The sequence below is a fragment of the Homarus americanus genome, unplaced genomic scaffold (genome assembly GCF_018991925.1).
Source record: "Homarus americanus isolate GMGI-L3 unplaced genomic scaffold, GMGI_Hamer_2.0 scaffold6317, whole genome shotgun sequence".
Lineage (NCBI taxonomy): Eukaryota > Metazoa > Arthropoda > Malacostraca > Decapoda > Nephropidae > Homarus > Homarus americanus.
The window spans coordinates 21,527,056-21,543,107 of NW_024730668.1; the positions used below are offsets into that span (position 1 = coordinate 21,527,056).

Here is a 16,052-nt window from a genome sequence, read left to right on the forward strand (position 1 = left end):
GAAAACCGATAAGTGGCGAGTAATTAGCATTGCAAAACGAATTAAAAAATTCTAAAAATCATTTGAACATTTTCTAAAAGCCATTTGAACAAGTTATAATCAAGATATCAAATTTTGGTTAACAGATCCTTAAGCAGCACATTCAGGAGTACCTATACTGAAATTTTGAACAAAATCCATTTTTGGGCCGGAAATGACAAAAATTGTAAGGCTTACCCCTTACAGGATTTTTGGCCAAAAATACTTTTTCTCTCTGACCTAAAATTTAATGTGCCTAACTATTTAAGTACATGCAGAATAATACACAAGCACCAAGAATTGACCTCGAAAACCCATAAGTGGCGAGTAATTAGCATTGCAAAATTAATTAAAATATTCTAAAAATCATTTGAACATTTTCTAAAAGCCATTTGAACAAGTTATAATCAACATATCAAATTTTGGTTGACAGATCCTTAATCAGCATGTTCATGAGTACCCATACTGCGATTTTCAGCAAAATCAAATTTTGGACGAAATGCCAAAAATTGTAAGGTTTACCCCTTACAGGATTTTTGGCCAAAAATACATTTTCTCTCTGAACTAAAATTTAATGTGCCTAACTATTTAAGTACATCCTGAATAATACCCAAGCACCAAGAAATGACCTCGAAAACCCATAAGTGGCGAGTAATTAGCATTGCAAAAGTAATTAAAATATTCTAAAAATCATTTGAACATTTTCTAAAAGCCATTTGAACAAGTTATAATCAAGATATCAAATTTTGGTTACCAGATCCTTAAGCAGCACATTCAGGAGTACCGACACTGCGATTTTGATCAAAATCTATTTTTGGACGAAATGCCAAAAATTGTAAGGCTTACCCCTTACAGGATTTTTGGCCAAAAATACGTTTTCTCTCTGAACTAAAATTTAATGTGCCTAACTATTTAAGTACAGGCAGAATAATACACAAGCACCAAGAAATGACCTCGAAAACCCATAAGTGGCGAGTAATTAGCATTACCAAAGGTAATAAAATATTCTAAAAATCATTTGAACATTTTCTAAAAGCCATTTGAACAAGTTATAATCAAGATATCAAATTTTTGGTTGCCAGATCATTAAGCATTCAGAATTACCGATACCGTTTAGTCAAAATCTGTTTTGGACGAAATGCAAAAATTGTAAGGCTTACCTTACAGGATTTTGGCCAAAAATACGTTTCTCTCTGAACTAAAATTTTAATGTGCCTAACTATTTAGTACATGCGAATAATACACAAGCACCAAGAAATGACCTCGAAAACCCATAAGTGGCGAGTAATTAGCATTGCAAAAGTAATTAAAATATTCTAAAAATCATTTGAACATTTTCTAAAAGCCATTTGAACAAGTTATAATCAAGATATCAAATTTTGGTTACCAGATCCTTAAGCAGCACATTCAGGAGTACCGACACTGCGATTTTGATCAAAATCAATTTTTGGACGAAATGCCAAAAATTGTAAGGCTTACCCCTTACAGGATTTTTGGCCAAAAATACGTTTTCTCTCTGAACTAAAATTTAATGTGCCTAACTATTTAAGTACATGCAGAATAATACACAAGCACCAAGAAATGACCTCGAAAACCCATAAGTGGCGAGTAATTAGCATTGCAAAAGTAATAAAAATATTCTAAAAATCATTTGAACATTTTCTAAAAGCCATTTGAACAAGTTATAATCAAGATATCAAATTTTGGTTACCAGATCCTTAAACAGCACATTCAGGAGTACCGACACTGTGATTTTGATCAAAATCTATTTTTGGACGAAATGCCAAAAATTGTAAGGCTTACCCCTTACAGGATTTTTGGCCAAAAATACGTTTTCTCTGTGAACTAAAATTTAATGTGCCTAACTATTTAAGTACATGCAGAATAATACACAAGCACCAAGAAATGACCTCGAAAACCCATAAGTGGCGAGTAATTAGCATTGCAAAAGTAATAAAAATATTCTAAAAATCATTTGAACATTTTCTAAAAGCCATTTGAACAAGTTATAATCAAGATATCAAATTTTGGTTACCAGATCCTTAAGCAGCACATTCAGGAGTACCGACACTGCGATTTTGATCAAAATCTATTTTTGGACGAAATGCCAAAAATTGTAAGGCTTACCCCTTACAGGATTTTTGGCCAAAAATACGTTTTCTCTCTGAACTAAAATTTAATGTGCCTAACTATTTAAGTACATGCAGAATAATACACAAGCACCAAGAAATGACCTCGAAAACCCATAAGTGGCGAGTAATTAGCATTGCAAAAGTAATTAAAATATTCTAAAAATCATTTGAACATTTTCTAAAAGCCATTTGAACACGTTATAATAAATATATCAAATTTTGGTTAACAGATCCTTAAGCAGCACATTCAGGAGTACCTATACTGAAATTTTGAACAAAATCCATTTTTTGGCCGAAAATGACAAAAATTGTAAGTCTTATGCCTTAAAGGATTTTTGGCCAAAAATACGTTTTCTCTCTGAACTAAAATTTAATGTGCCTAACTATTTAAGTACATGCAGAATAATACACAAGCACCAAGAAATGACCTCGAAAACCCATAAGTGGCGAGTAATTAGCATTGCAAAAGTAATTAAAATATTCTAAAAATCATTTGAACATTTTCTAAAAGCCATTTGAACAAGTTATAAATCAAGATATCAAATTTTGGTTACCAGATCCTTAAGCAGCACATTCAGGAGTACCGACACTGCGATTTTGATCAAAATCTATTTTTGGACGAAATGCCAAAAATTGTAAGGCTTACCCCTTACAGGATTTTTGGCCAAAAATACGTTTTCTCTCTGAACTAAAAATTAATGTGCCCAACTATTTAAGTACATGCAGAATAATACACAAGCACCAAGAAATGACCTCGAAAACCCATAAGTGGCGAGTAATTAGCATTGCAAAAGTAATAAAAATATTCTAAAAATCATTTGAACATTTTCTAAAAGCCATTTGAACAAGTTATAATCAAGATATCAAATTTTGGTTACCAGATCCTTAAGCAGCACATTCAGGAGTACCGACACTGCGATTTTGATCAAAATCTATTTTTGGACGAAATGCCAAAAATTGTAAGGCTTACCCCTTACAGGATTTTTGGCCAAAAATACGTTTTCTCTCTGAACTAAAATTTAATGTGCCTAACTATTTAAGTACATGCAGAATAATACACAAGCACCAAGAAATGACCTCGAAAACCCATAAGTGGCGAGTAATTAGCATTGCAAAAGTAATTAAAATATTCTAAAAATCATTTGAACATTTTCTAAAAGCCATTTGAACAAGTTATAATCAAGATATCAAATTTTGGTTAACAGATCCTTAAGCAGCACATTCAGGAGTACCTATACTGAAATTTTGAACAAAATCCATTTTTTGGCCGAAAATGACAAAAATTGTAAGTCTATATGCCTTAAAGGATTTTTGGCCAAAAATACGTTTTCTCTCTGAACTAAAATTTAATGTGCCTAACTATTTAAGTACATCCAGAATAATACACAAGCACCAAGAAATGACCTCGAAAACCCATAAGTGGCGAATAATTAGCATTGCAAAATTAATTAAATTATTCTAAAAATCATTTGAACATTTTCTAAAAGCCATTTGAACAAGTTATAATCAAGATATCAAATTTTGGTTACCAGATCCTTAAGCAGCACATTCAGGAGTACCTATACTGAAATTTTGAACAAAATCCATTTTTTGGCCGAAAATGACAAAAATTGTGTCTTATGCCTTAAAGGATTTTTGGCCATAAATACTTTTTCTCTCTGAACTAAAATTTAATGTGCCTAACTATTTAAGTACATGCAGAATAATACACAAGCACCAAGAAATGACCTCGAAAACCCATAAGTGGCGAGTAATTAGCATTGCAAAAGTAATAAAAATATTCTAAAAATCATTTGAACATTTTCTAAAAGCCATTTGAACAAGTTATAATCAAGATATCAAATTTTGGTTAACAGATCCTGCTGTTACATTCAGGAGTGAATGACACTGTGATTTTGATCAAAAATCTATTTTTGACGAAATGCTGTACCGTAAGGCTTACTTACAGGATTTTTGGCCAAAATACGTTTCTCTCTGAACTAAAATTTAATGTGCCTAACTATTTAAGTACATGCAGAATAATGACAGAAGCACCAAGAAAATGACCTCGAAAAACCCATAAGTGGCGAGTAATTAGCATTGCAGTAAAAGTAATAAAATATTCTAAAAATCATTTGAACATTTTCTGCGTCATTTGAACAAGTTATAATCAAGATATCAAATGGTTACCAGATCCTGCTGTTAACATTCAGGAGTACGACACTGCGATTTTGATCAAAATCTATTTTTGGACGAAATGCCAAAAATTGTAAGGCTTACCCCTTACAGGATTTTTGGCCAAAAATACGTTTTCTCTCTGAACTAAAATTTAATGTGCCTAACTATTTAAGTACATGCAGAATAATACACAAGCACCAAGAAATGACCTCGAAAACCCATAAGTGGCTAATTAGCATTGCAAAAGTAATTAAAATATTCTAAAAATCATTTGAACATTTTCTAAAAGCCATTTGAACAAGTTATAATCAAGATATCAAATTTTGGAAGTCTTATGCCTTAAAGGATTTTTGGCCAAAATACGTTTTCTCTCTGAACTAAAATTTAATGTGCCTAACTATTTAAATACATGCAGAATAATACACAAGCACCAAGAAATGACCTCGAAAACCCATAAGTGGCGAGTAATTAGCATTGCAAAAGTAATTAAATTATTCTAAAAATCATTTGAACATTTTCTAAAAGCCATTTGAACAAGTTATAATCAAGATATCAAATTTTGGTTACCAGATACTTAAGCAGCACATTCAGGAGTGCCGACACTGTGATTTTGATCAAAATCTATTTTTGGACGAAATGCCAAAAATTGTAAGGCTTACCCCTTACAGGATTTTTGGCCAAAAATACGTTTTCTCTCTGAACTAAAATTTAATGTGCCTAACTATTTAATTACATGCAGAACAATACACAAGCACCAAGAAATGACCTCGAAAACCCATAAGTGGCGAGTAATTAGCATTGCAAAAGTAATAAAAATATTCTAAATATCATTTGAACATTTTCTAAAAGCCATTTGAACAAGTTATAATCAAGATATCAAATTTTGGTTAGCAGATACTTAGGCAGCACATTCAGGAGTACCGACACTGCGATTTTGATCAAAATCTATTTTTGGACGAAATGCCAAAAATTGTAAGGCTTACCCCTTACAGGATTTTTGGCCAAAAATACGTTTTCTCTCTGAACTAAAATTTAATGTGCCTAACTATTTAAGTACAGGCAGAATAATACACAAGCACCAAGAAATGACCTCGAAAACCCATAAGTGGCGAGTAATTAGCATTGCAAAAGTAATAAAAATATTCTAAAAATCATTTGAACATTTTCTAAAAGCCATTTGAACAAGTTATAATCAAGATATCAAATTTTGGTTACCAGATCCTTAAGCAGCACATTCAGGAGTACCGACACTGCGATTTTGATCAAAATCTATTTTTGGACGAAATGCCAAAAATTGTAAGGCTTACCCCTTACAGGATTTTTGGCCAAAAATACGTTTTCTCTCTGAACTAAAATTTAATGTGCCTAATTATTTAAGTACATGCAGAATAATACACAAGCACCAAGAAATGACCTCGAAAACCCATAAGTGGCGAGTAATTAGCATTGCAAAAGTAATAAAAATATTCTAAAAATCATTTGAACATTTTCTAAAAGCCATTTGAACAAGTTATAATCAAGATATCAAATTTTGGTTACCAGATCCTTAAGCAGCACATTCAGGAGTACCGACACTGCGATTTTGATCAAAATCTATTTTTGGACGAAATGCCAAAAATTGTAAGGCTTACCCCTTACAGGATTTTTGGCCAAAAATACGTTTTCTCTCTGAACTAAAATTTAATGTGCCTAATTATTTAAGTACATGCAGAATAATACACAAGCACCAAGAAATTACCTCGAAAACCCATAAGTGGCGAGTAATTAGCATTGCAAAAGTAATAAAAATATTCTAAAAATCATTTGAACATTTTCTAAAAGCCATTTGAACAAGTTATAATCAAGATATCAAATTTTGGTTAGCAGATCCTTAAGCAGCACATTCAGGAGTACCGACACTGCGATTTTGATCAAAATCTATTTTTGGACGAAATGCCAAAAATTGTAAGGCTTACCCCTTACAGGATTTTTGGCCAAAAATACGTTTTCTCTCTGAACTAAAATTTAATGTGCCTAACTATTTAAGTACATGCAGAATAATACACAAGCACCAAGAAATGACCTTGGAAACCCATAAGTGGCGAGTAATTAGCATTACAAAAGTAATAATAAAATTCTAAAAATCATTTTAACATTTTCTAAAAGCCATTTGAACAAGTCATAATCAAGATATCAAATTTTGGTTAACAGATCCTTAAGCAGCACATTCAGGAGTACCTATACTGAAATTTTGAACAAAATCCATTTTTTGGCCGAAAATGACAAAAATTGTAAGTCTTATGCCTTAAAGGATTTTTGGCCAAAAATACGTTTTCTCTCTGAACTAAAATTTAATGTGCCTAACTATATAAGTACATGCAGAATAATACACAGGCACCAAGAAATGACCTCGAAAACCCATAAGTGGCGAGTAATTAGCATTGCAAAAGTAATTAAAATATTCTAAAAATCATTTGAACATTTTCTAAAACCATTTGAACAAGTTATATCAAAGATATCAGAATTTTGTATAAGATCGTAAGCAGCACATTCAGGAGTACCGACACTACGATTTTGATCAAATCTATTTTGGACGAAAATACAAAATTATTAAAACACCTTACAGGTTTTTGGCCAAAAATACGTTTTCTCTCTGAACTAAAATTTTAATGTGCTTCTTATTTAGGTATGCAGAATAATACACAACACCAAGAAATGACCTCAAAAGTATAAAGTGGCAGCAGGAGTAATTAGCATTGCAAAGTAATTAAAATATTCTAAAAATCATTTGAACATTTTCTAAGCCATTTGAACAAAGTTATAATCAAGATATCAAATTTTGGTTGCAGATCATAAAGCAGCACATTCAGGAGTACCGACACACTGCGATTTTGATCGTCATTTTGGACAGAAATACCCAAGAGTGGCAGGCTTATACAGGATTTTTGGCCAAAAATACTTTTTCTCTCTCAACTAAAATTTAATGTGCCTAACTATTTAAGTACATCCAGAATAATACACAAGCACCAAGAAATTACCTCGAAAACCCATAAGTGGCGAGTAATTAGCATTACAAAAGTAATTAAAATATTCTAAAAATCATTTGAACATTTTCTAAAAGCCATTTGAACAAGTTATAATCAAGATATCAAATTTTGGTTAACAGATCCTTAAGCAGCACATTCAGAATGCAAACCTTACCGATTTGATCAAAAATCTATTTTTGGACAGAAATGCCAAAAACCCCGTCAAGTCTTATGCCTTATAGGATTTTTGGCCAAAAATACGTTTTCTCTCTGAACTAAAATTTAATGTGCCTAAATATTTAAGTACATGCAGAATAATACACAAGCACCAAGAAATGTCCTCGAAAACCCATAAGTGGCGAGTAATTAGCATTGCAAAAGTAATTAAAATATTCTAAAAATCATTTGAACATTTTCTAAGCCATTTGAACAAGTTATAATCAAGATATCAAATTTTGGTTAACAGATCCTTAAGCAGCACATTCAGGAGTACCTATACTGAAATTTTGAACAAAATCCATTTTTATTGTGGTAAATTATGTAATCTTAGCTACCAAAGTTTTTTGGCCAAAAATACGTTTTCTCTCTGAACTAAAATTTAATGTGCCTAACTATTTAAGTACATGCAGAATAATACACAAGCACCAAGAAATGACCTCGAAAACCCATAAATGGCGAGTAATTAGCATTGCAAAAGTAATAAAAATATTCTAAAAATCATTTGAACATTTTTTAAAAGCCATTTGAACAAGTTATAATCAAGATATCAAATTTTGGTTACCAGATCCTTAAGCAGCACATTCAGGAGTACCGACACTGCGATTTTGATCAAAATCTATTTTTGGACGAAATGCCAAAAATTGTAAGGCTTACCCCGTACAGGATTTTTGGCCAAAAATACGTTTTCTCTCTGAACTAAAATTTAATGTGCCTAACTATTTAAGTACATGCAGAATAATACACAAGCACCAAGAAATGACCTCGAAAACCCATAAGTGGCGAGTAATTAGCATTGCAAAAGTAATTAAAATATTCTAAAAATCATTTGAACATTTTCTAAAAGACATTTGAACAAGTTATAATCAAGATATCAAATTTTGGTAAACAGATCCTTAAGCAGCACATTCAGGAGTACCGACACTGCGATTTTGAACAAAATCTATTTTTTGGCCAAAAATCCTGTAAGGGAATTACTCTGCAATCGAATTGTGAACCACATACTCATAATCAGCAAGCTCAGGAGTACCCATACTGTGATTTTCAGCAAAATCTAATTTTTGGCCAAAAACCACCAAAAATGTAAGTCTTATACCTTACAAAATTTTTGACCAAAATACACTTTTTTCTCAGAATTAAAATTTAAGGGTGTTTCGAATTGGGGATTTAGAATATAGTTAAAAGTCTACCCAGATCCCAACAGGCAACAACAATAAAAAAACAAAGACAATCGGACTATAAAAGGGTAGACAAAGGATGAGAGTTTTTGTTGTGTATAATAAAGTACCATAAATTCCTTAACAAAATATTCAGCTTTCTATAATTTACCCTTAACCATACTTAACCTAAACATTAACAGTATATACATATTTATACAACATACAATAATTTGAAGCAAGGTGGAGGTAGGGGAGGCAATATAAGATTACGAATACTTAAGAGCGGAGCTGAGATGGCTGACGAGTAAGGCTGAGTATTGTAGAAGACGGTAGGTAGTCACTGTGCCGTAGGTTTCCAGGATAGGTGATCCTGTGGTCACTTCCCAGAGTGAACTGCTCTCTCATCGAACTGGAGCTGATCAAGAAGACTTGTAGGAGGTGACGCAACAACCAGGATATGGAGAAGGGAAACACCGGAGTGGTAACTAAGACTAGTCATTCTCGGGTTTCGTCCCTAGATGGCGTTGCTCGTGGTGCTGGGTAGGTAGATCAGGACAATAGATAGCGTGGTTCGTAACAAGGGGTTTAACTAATTAAGTACTTTCAGAATAACACACAAACCCTAAATCACACCTTGGAAACCCATAGTTGATGCATAATTAGCATTGAAAAATGTCAGTAAAATCTTTCAAGGGTCATTTTGGCCACTAATTACTTTGCAATCGAATCGTGGAATACATATTCATAATCAGCAAGCTCAGGAGTACACATATTGTGATTTTCAGCAAAAGCTATTTTTTGGCCAAAAACCACCAAAATGTAATTCTTATACCTTACAAAATTTTTGACCAGAATATACTTTTTCCAGAGAATTGAAATTTAAGGGGTTTAACTAGTTAAGTACTTTCAGAATAACACGCAAACCCTAAATCACCCCTTGGAAACCAATAGTTTTTGAGTAATTAGCATTGACAGTCAGTAAAATCTTTCAAGGGTCATTTTGGCCACTAATTACTCTGCAATCGAATCGTAGGCCACATATTCATAATCATCAAGCTCAAGAGTACCCATACTGTGATTTTCAGCAAAATCTAATTTTTGGCCAAAAACCACCAAAAATGTGAGTTTTATACCTTACAAAATTTTTGACCAAAATATAGTTTTTCTCAGAATCGAAATTTAAGGGGTTTCTCTAATTAAGTGCTTTCAGAATAACACACGAACCCTAAATCACACATTGGAAACACATAGTTGATGAGTAATTAGCATTGAAAAATGTCAGTAAAATGTTTCAAGGTTCATTTTGTTAACTAATTACTCTGCAATCGAATCGTGGACCACATATTCATAAGCAGCAAGCTCAAGAGTACCCATACTGTGATTTTCAGCAAAATCTAATTTTTGGCCAAAAACCACAAAAAATGTAAATCTTATACCTTACAAAATTTTTGATCAGAATATACTTTTTTCTCACAATTGAAATTTAATGAGTTTAACTAATTAAGTACTTTCAGAATAACACGCAAACCCTAAATCACCCCTTGGAAACCAATAGTTGACGAGTAATTAGCATTGAAAAATGTCAGTAAAATCTTTCAAGGGTCATTTTGGCCAATAATTACTCTGCAATCGAATCGTGGATCACATAATCATAATCAGCAAGCTCAGTTGTACCTATACTGTGATTTTCAGCAAAATCTAATTTTTGGCCGAAAACCACCAAAAATGTAAATCTTACACCAGTGGTGTCAAACTCAAAACCTTTCGAGGACCAATTCTTATTTTAGTTACCCTCTTCAGGGCCAACACAAGTGTTATATCACATATTTGCAGGATTGAAGTTTACATCTTCACACATTGCCTTTCCTGGCTTACCAGGAATACCTCATTTGGGTTTGTCTGATCTTAAGTTTGTAAAATTCATTTTCCTAGATAAACATGATTATACAGGTATCTATTTTTTTTCATAATTTCACGGGATGATAAATTTTACCGTCATCCCGCGGGCCACACCTGACCATCCCAAGGGCCACGTTTGGCCTGCGGGCCATGACTTTGACACCCCTGATTTATGGTGCCGTGTGGGGTGGTGATGCAGCCGTGTGTTACGTCCCTTCACGTTGCGTTACAGTCATCGATCTGTTGCTCCTTCACGTAGCACAATAGTCATCAACTTGTTGCTTCATGGCGCCACGCTACAGTCATCAACTTGTTGCTTCATGACGCCACGCTACAACCATCAACTTGTTGCTTCATTACGCCACGCTCCAGTCATCAACTTGTTGCACCTTCACGTAACACATCAGTCTTCAACTTGTTGCTTCATGACGCCATGCTACAGCCATCAACTTGTTGCTTCATGACGCCACGCTCCAGTCATCAACTTGTTGCACCTTCACGTAACACATCAGTCTTCAACTTGTTGCTTCATGACGCCATGCTACAGTTATCAACTTGGTACTTCATGACGCCACGCTAGTCATCAATTTGGTGCTTCATGACGCTACGGCATAACTTCACAGTATTGTCTTTGTTGTGTTCAGTGTAACAATCTGTAATGATCTGTAATGGTCGCGAGTTCTAGGAAATTTTGTCACAGGTTCACTATATGTCTAACCTAATCTACCCTAACCCAACTTAACCTAACTTAACCGACTGTAACTTTACCTAACCTTACCATGACTTCATCGTCTCCAAAATAAAGACATTATGATCTAAATGTAATAAATATAACCCAGTATTCAATGGACCGGTGACGAAATATCCGCCCACCGTCAAGGAGTGGAGGGGGGGGGGTGTAGTTGTGGAGAGGACAGATGATAAAGTGATAAGGATTCGTTTACGCTTTGGAAAGAATCTGTCATTACCAAGAGCACATTTTGCCACTGGACTGTCTCAGAAGGAATTGAGGTATTGTACAGACATGAACAGCCCTCCGTTAGAGACCAGCCACCCTGAAAGTGTCATTGTTCTCTTCACTCGACTCATCAATCTTGAAGACCAATTGCTCTCTGAAAACGACATGCCAGTTTTCAAGAGTTATTGTGCACTTGAGAAGACGAACAACTCAGAAGGGAATTATAACTCTGCACTAGCAATGTAGATCTTTTTAGGGTAGCACCATTATCCTTCGTGAGCGACGTGTTCCTTCCGAGAGCACTGTCTCTCAAAGCACCAATCTCTTCAGGAACGATGTGAACCTCCGTGAGAAATATCTCTCTGGAAGAGACGTACCCTCATTATACTGAGGTTGCTTCCAGAAACGATTTCCATAAAGAAAATGTCTCCTTGATTGAGGACATAAAAATTCTTTACATCACTAAATATCTTCTGGAGTCTTTGTGCATTATGAAGACCACTGTGTCCCTTTATGATCGACCCATCTTTTCAAAACTACAACATACCTGCTGGAGTAATGGGGTGTGTCGTCTAGGTCGAGGCAAGCGGCTACAATGAAACATAATACTCTTTTAAGTAAAATTTATTTATATTTTCCTCATTAAATCAAAATATATCACCAGTTTTATCTTTAATTCTGTAATTTGCGTCCAAGTCGCAGCATTCTTCAGTCACACTTACTGTTACTGACATTATAAAAAGCATTTTGAGGCAGCATAACCCAGCTATTTAAAAAAAAATTAATAGCTTCTAGTGACTGCCCACTGTACTGTTGAGGTATTGGACTACTCAGTCAAAAAAAAATACTCTAGCAGAATGCAGTATTACAAATCACAGCCACACACATCATTGATAAAATCGAGCACACCTTGTACTACATTAGTAACAACACGATATTAAACCTAAAATATGATTGGCAAGATTTTTTATTTTATAATATGTCAGCAATCAAGAAGGATAGGAGGAGGAGGAACTTAACAAAAGTGGTGTGACAGCGAGGAGGAAGGGCCGCGTACATGATCATCTGCAGCAGTCGATAAAGAGGAAAGTTCCGGGAATTCCACTGCATCGGCCACAGACATTATCAACCTTATGAGGCACACGGTCACGTCCTCCTGCTGTTATTACTAATGTAAAACTGTTGTTGTTCCTGTTCCTAATTCACCGTTCCACCTCTCCACCTTCTGCTGTTGCTTCTCCGCCTCAATCGTCGGCTGTTGCTTCAGTAAACACAGCTGATGACGCACAGCAAAGAAACTCAAGAATGGACTGAATATGATCCACCAACACTGTGGACCTTCCAGAAAGAAAGAGTCCGTCTCCTTCTTTTAATAGTGGCGGGAGAAGGTTAGGGAACGCTGCCAACTTCAGTTTAAGAATGAAAGTTAAGATCAAATTAAAACATTATCTGCAACTTAAATAATTATTTCCAGCACCATTGAAGTATTGAAACTTGTTTACACCAACTATGATTGATGACCAGTGATCGGCCCAGGGCACACCATGAGTGACCCTGCATCCTGGTGACCAGCCCAGGGCACACCATAAGTGACCCTCCGTCCTAGTAAGCTGGCCAGGGCACACCATAAATGACCCTGCGTCCTGGTGACCAGCCCAGGGCACACCATGAGTAACACATCTCAGGTACTGAACGATGACCGTCACCATTCCTATATATAGCTAAATTTACTTAAGACTACAAGCAACCATTCGCTGACACAATGTTGATTTCTCCGCAGCGTAGAACTGACTTCTATAAATCAGATTTAAGGATCTTTCTAAAATAGAACCTCAGATACATATTTACAACCTGACCCCAAGTATCCCAGTTGTCAAAAGCAAGCGTGTACATAGTTGTGGTACGAATGTGTAACACGTAGTGAATCAGCCGCACCTACACCTCTCTCTTCCTTATTCAACAGGTCTTGTGGCCGAGAAGAGGTTGTCTGTGTTTCTTACCTTCAAACTAAATTCCCCGTCATTAATCTCCGTAAAACTGGAAAGTATCACTCAAAGAATCTTGCAACACAAATTATTATTTGGTTTAGTTTCTAAAAATGTGTTGTACAGCAGGTGATAGTCTCACAGTGATACTTCTTGTGACTTGTCGACGGTGCCAAGTGTGATGAATTATCTTCACTGTGTACACACTCTTTCACTCATTCTTTTCCAAACGACTAAAGGCGGCAGCACACTGGGCACTTTCCTCCAAGCATGTTTGGCAAACACGGTCCGGCTAACAAAACCAAGAGACGTTTTACCTCACACTGGGATGTTTTGCTGGCGCGTCTGCCCAACGCAACGAAAGCAACAACAAAGCGTCTAGATGAGGTTCGCCATGGATCCAGTTACTACAGTTGAGGCCTTGCAGGATTGTGCTATAGTTCTTCAATTGCTGAAGCAAGTGAGGCGTGTGCAAAAACTAAATAAAAGACAATGATGCATTGTGAAGTTTCTTTAAAAGTGGCAGCGGCTGACTGCTCAAAGACCCTGAATAATGATCTAATAATACTAAAGAAGTTTATATGTTATATTTTAAATTCTTATTGTTTCATGATTTATTTCAATTTTTACTTGAAATTATATGAAGCTCATTTGAACACGAATCCGGCCAGCAAAAATCCCTGCCAAACCGTTGTCCATTTCTCGCAACAGCAGAAATCCTGCTGCTTGCTGGGCCGTCAGGCCAACGGCCAGCAAAACGGGCAACACGTTTGGAGGAAAGTGCCCAGTGTGCCACTGCCTTAAGTCATTAAGGCAGACAAACTGCATATAACTGGCATGATACACTGATCAAGGCCACACTACTATATCACGTCACAGTATCACGCTTAGCACCACAATATCGTCCATCTCTCGAAGATGTTATTTTTTTTTTTCAGTTTGTCTGGGATGATGATGGCCCATTTTTGTGTACTCTATGTAGTTTATTTCATATTTAGGTAACAGTATAGGCACAGGTGTATTAAATTTGTGCCACGTGTGATAACTATGAAACAACGTGTTAAATTGAAAATTTCAGAGGCAGGAGTTTAAGAATGGACAGAATTTGTGATATACATTGTGAAGTATGTCACTAACACATTTGATATTATGTTTAGAATGTCACACCGTTGCTTTACTCATAGATATTATAGTAGAATGATTTCCGAACTTAAGAAGTACGTTGGGACTAACCTGTAGCTTCAAGTATTACAACAGAGCAAGATCACCCTTAAGTACAGAACTGGTACCTGTTCACAAGTGTTAGTGCCAGGCGAGAACATCTACTGAACGTAAGTACACCACAGTAGTATAAGTATTCAGCTCTAAATATCACAGAACTAGTCATCAGTTGTGCGTGTCGTGACAGCAACTATTCAGTTGTTGGCAACACGTAAGGACCGGTTTTGACCGGAGTGCCACAACAGAATAAATTTCAAAATGCCAGTGCCACCATAACACCTTACATTACACGTCACTACCACAGCAGAACAGTATTCATCGGACATCACTACAATATAACTCTTCAGTAGTTGTTAACACCAGAACCAAAATTAGTCTCCACTTCCAACATCCACGATGAAATAACTTATCACTTACAAATTACACAGTGAAACTAATCTCCAGCTGCCAGTTTTACAATACAACAGATGTTATTGTCATGACAGTATGAGATTCCAGCTGTCAATGAGACCAAAGATCAGATCTTAGCTGTCAACATCAAAACGGAAGAAACCTTAAACTTTATCAAAGCAAGACAGTCATCAGTTTTAAATGGCTCATCAGAAATAGGTTTCAGCCATGAGACCTACCATCAGTCGATATCCTGCGTCTCAATTGTAGACACTGGGACGTCAATAGGGAAGAGCTGTCTGTATGAAGTAAGAGCCGCCAGGATGTAAGAAAGCTCCTGGTGAACGCTCTCCCATGGGGTTTTCTGTAGGAGGGCGTGTATAATGGCCTGAGCGGCGTGCGGGTAGTGGGTGGCTCGATATGGGTTCTCGAGATCAGGGCCGACCATCAGGTTTGTGGTGAAGGTCCGTCCTACCCCGCGGGGGCCCAGGAGTCCACGCTCCAGGTTGGTCAGCCATCGTAGACGCTGCTCCACCTGCCTATACACCAGAAGAGAACTATTCAAGTCTACTGTTTACACGCCGCCCACCACAACTGCGTTAACATTAAGTCCCTCAGATAACACTACCACCAGTGTTGACTATGTAAGTCAGAGAGAGCGAGCACTTACTCACCATGACTCCATTATCATGGAATTTAACTCAAGTGGTGGCACAAACTTAGATTGTTTCATCTCGGCCCAACCCATCAGACACACCTACGTCTCCTTGCTGGCTCCTTCTCAGGTACACAATGATCCCAGCCCACACCTGACTTATGTCAGGAACATAATAGTTCAGGGGGAACGGTGGACACATATAGTCTAACAGCAAGGGCACTTATATTTGTGTTTTTCCGCCAAAAGGCTGGAA

The 16,052-nt window shown here is 36.0% G+C and overlaps 1 protein-coding gene across 3 annotated transcripts in view; it reads right to left on the bottom strand.

Annotated features, from left to right (window-relative positions):
* Nucleotides 1–16,052, bottom strand: part of LOC121867322 (aminopeptidase NAALADL1-like) — a 71,862-nt gene that overhangs the window by 30,931 nt on the left and 24,879 nt on the right. For 2 of the 3 annotated variants that reach the window (XM_042367232.1, XM_042367233.1), the window contains exon 15: nt 12,154–15,680. The exons of the other annotated variant lie outside the window; for it this stretch is intronic. In XM_042367232.1, the coding sequence (XP_042223166.1) occupies nt 15,383–15,680 (298 nt within the window). In that variant the 3' untranslated portion in view covers nt 12,154–15,382. Of the gene's footprint in view, nt 1–12,153; nt 15,681–16,052 lie in introns of those variants that run through there. 3 annotated transcript variants of the gene reach the window in all.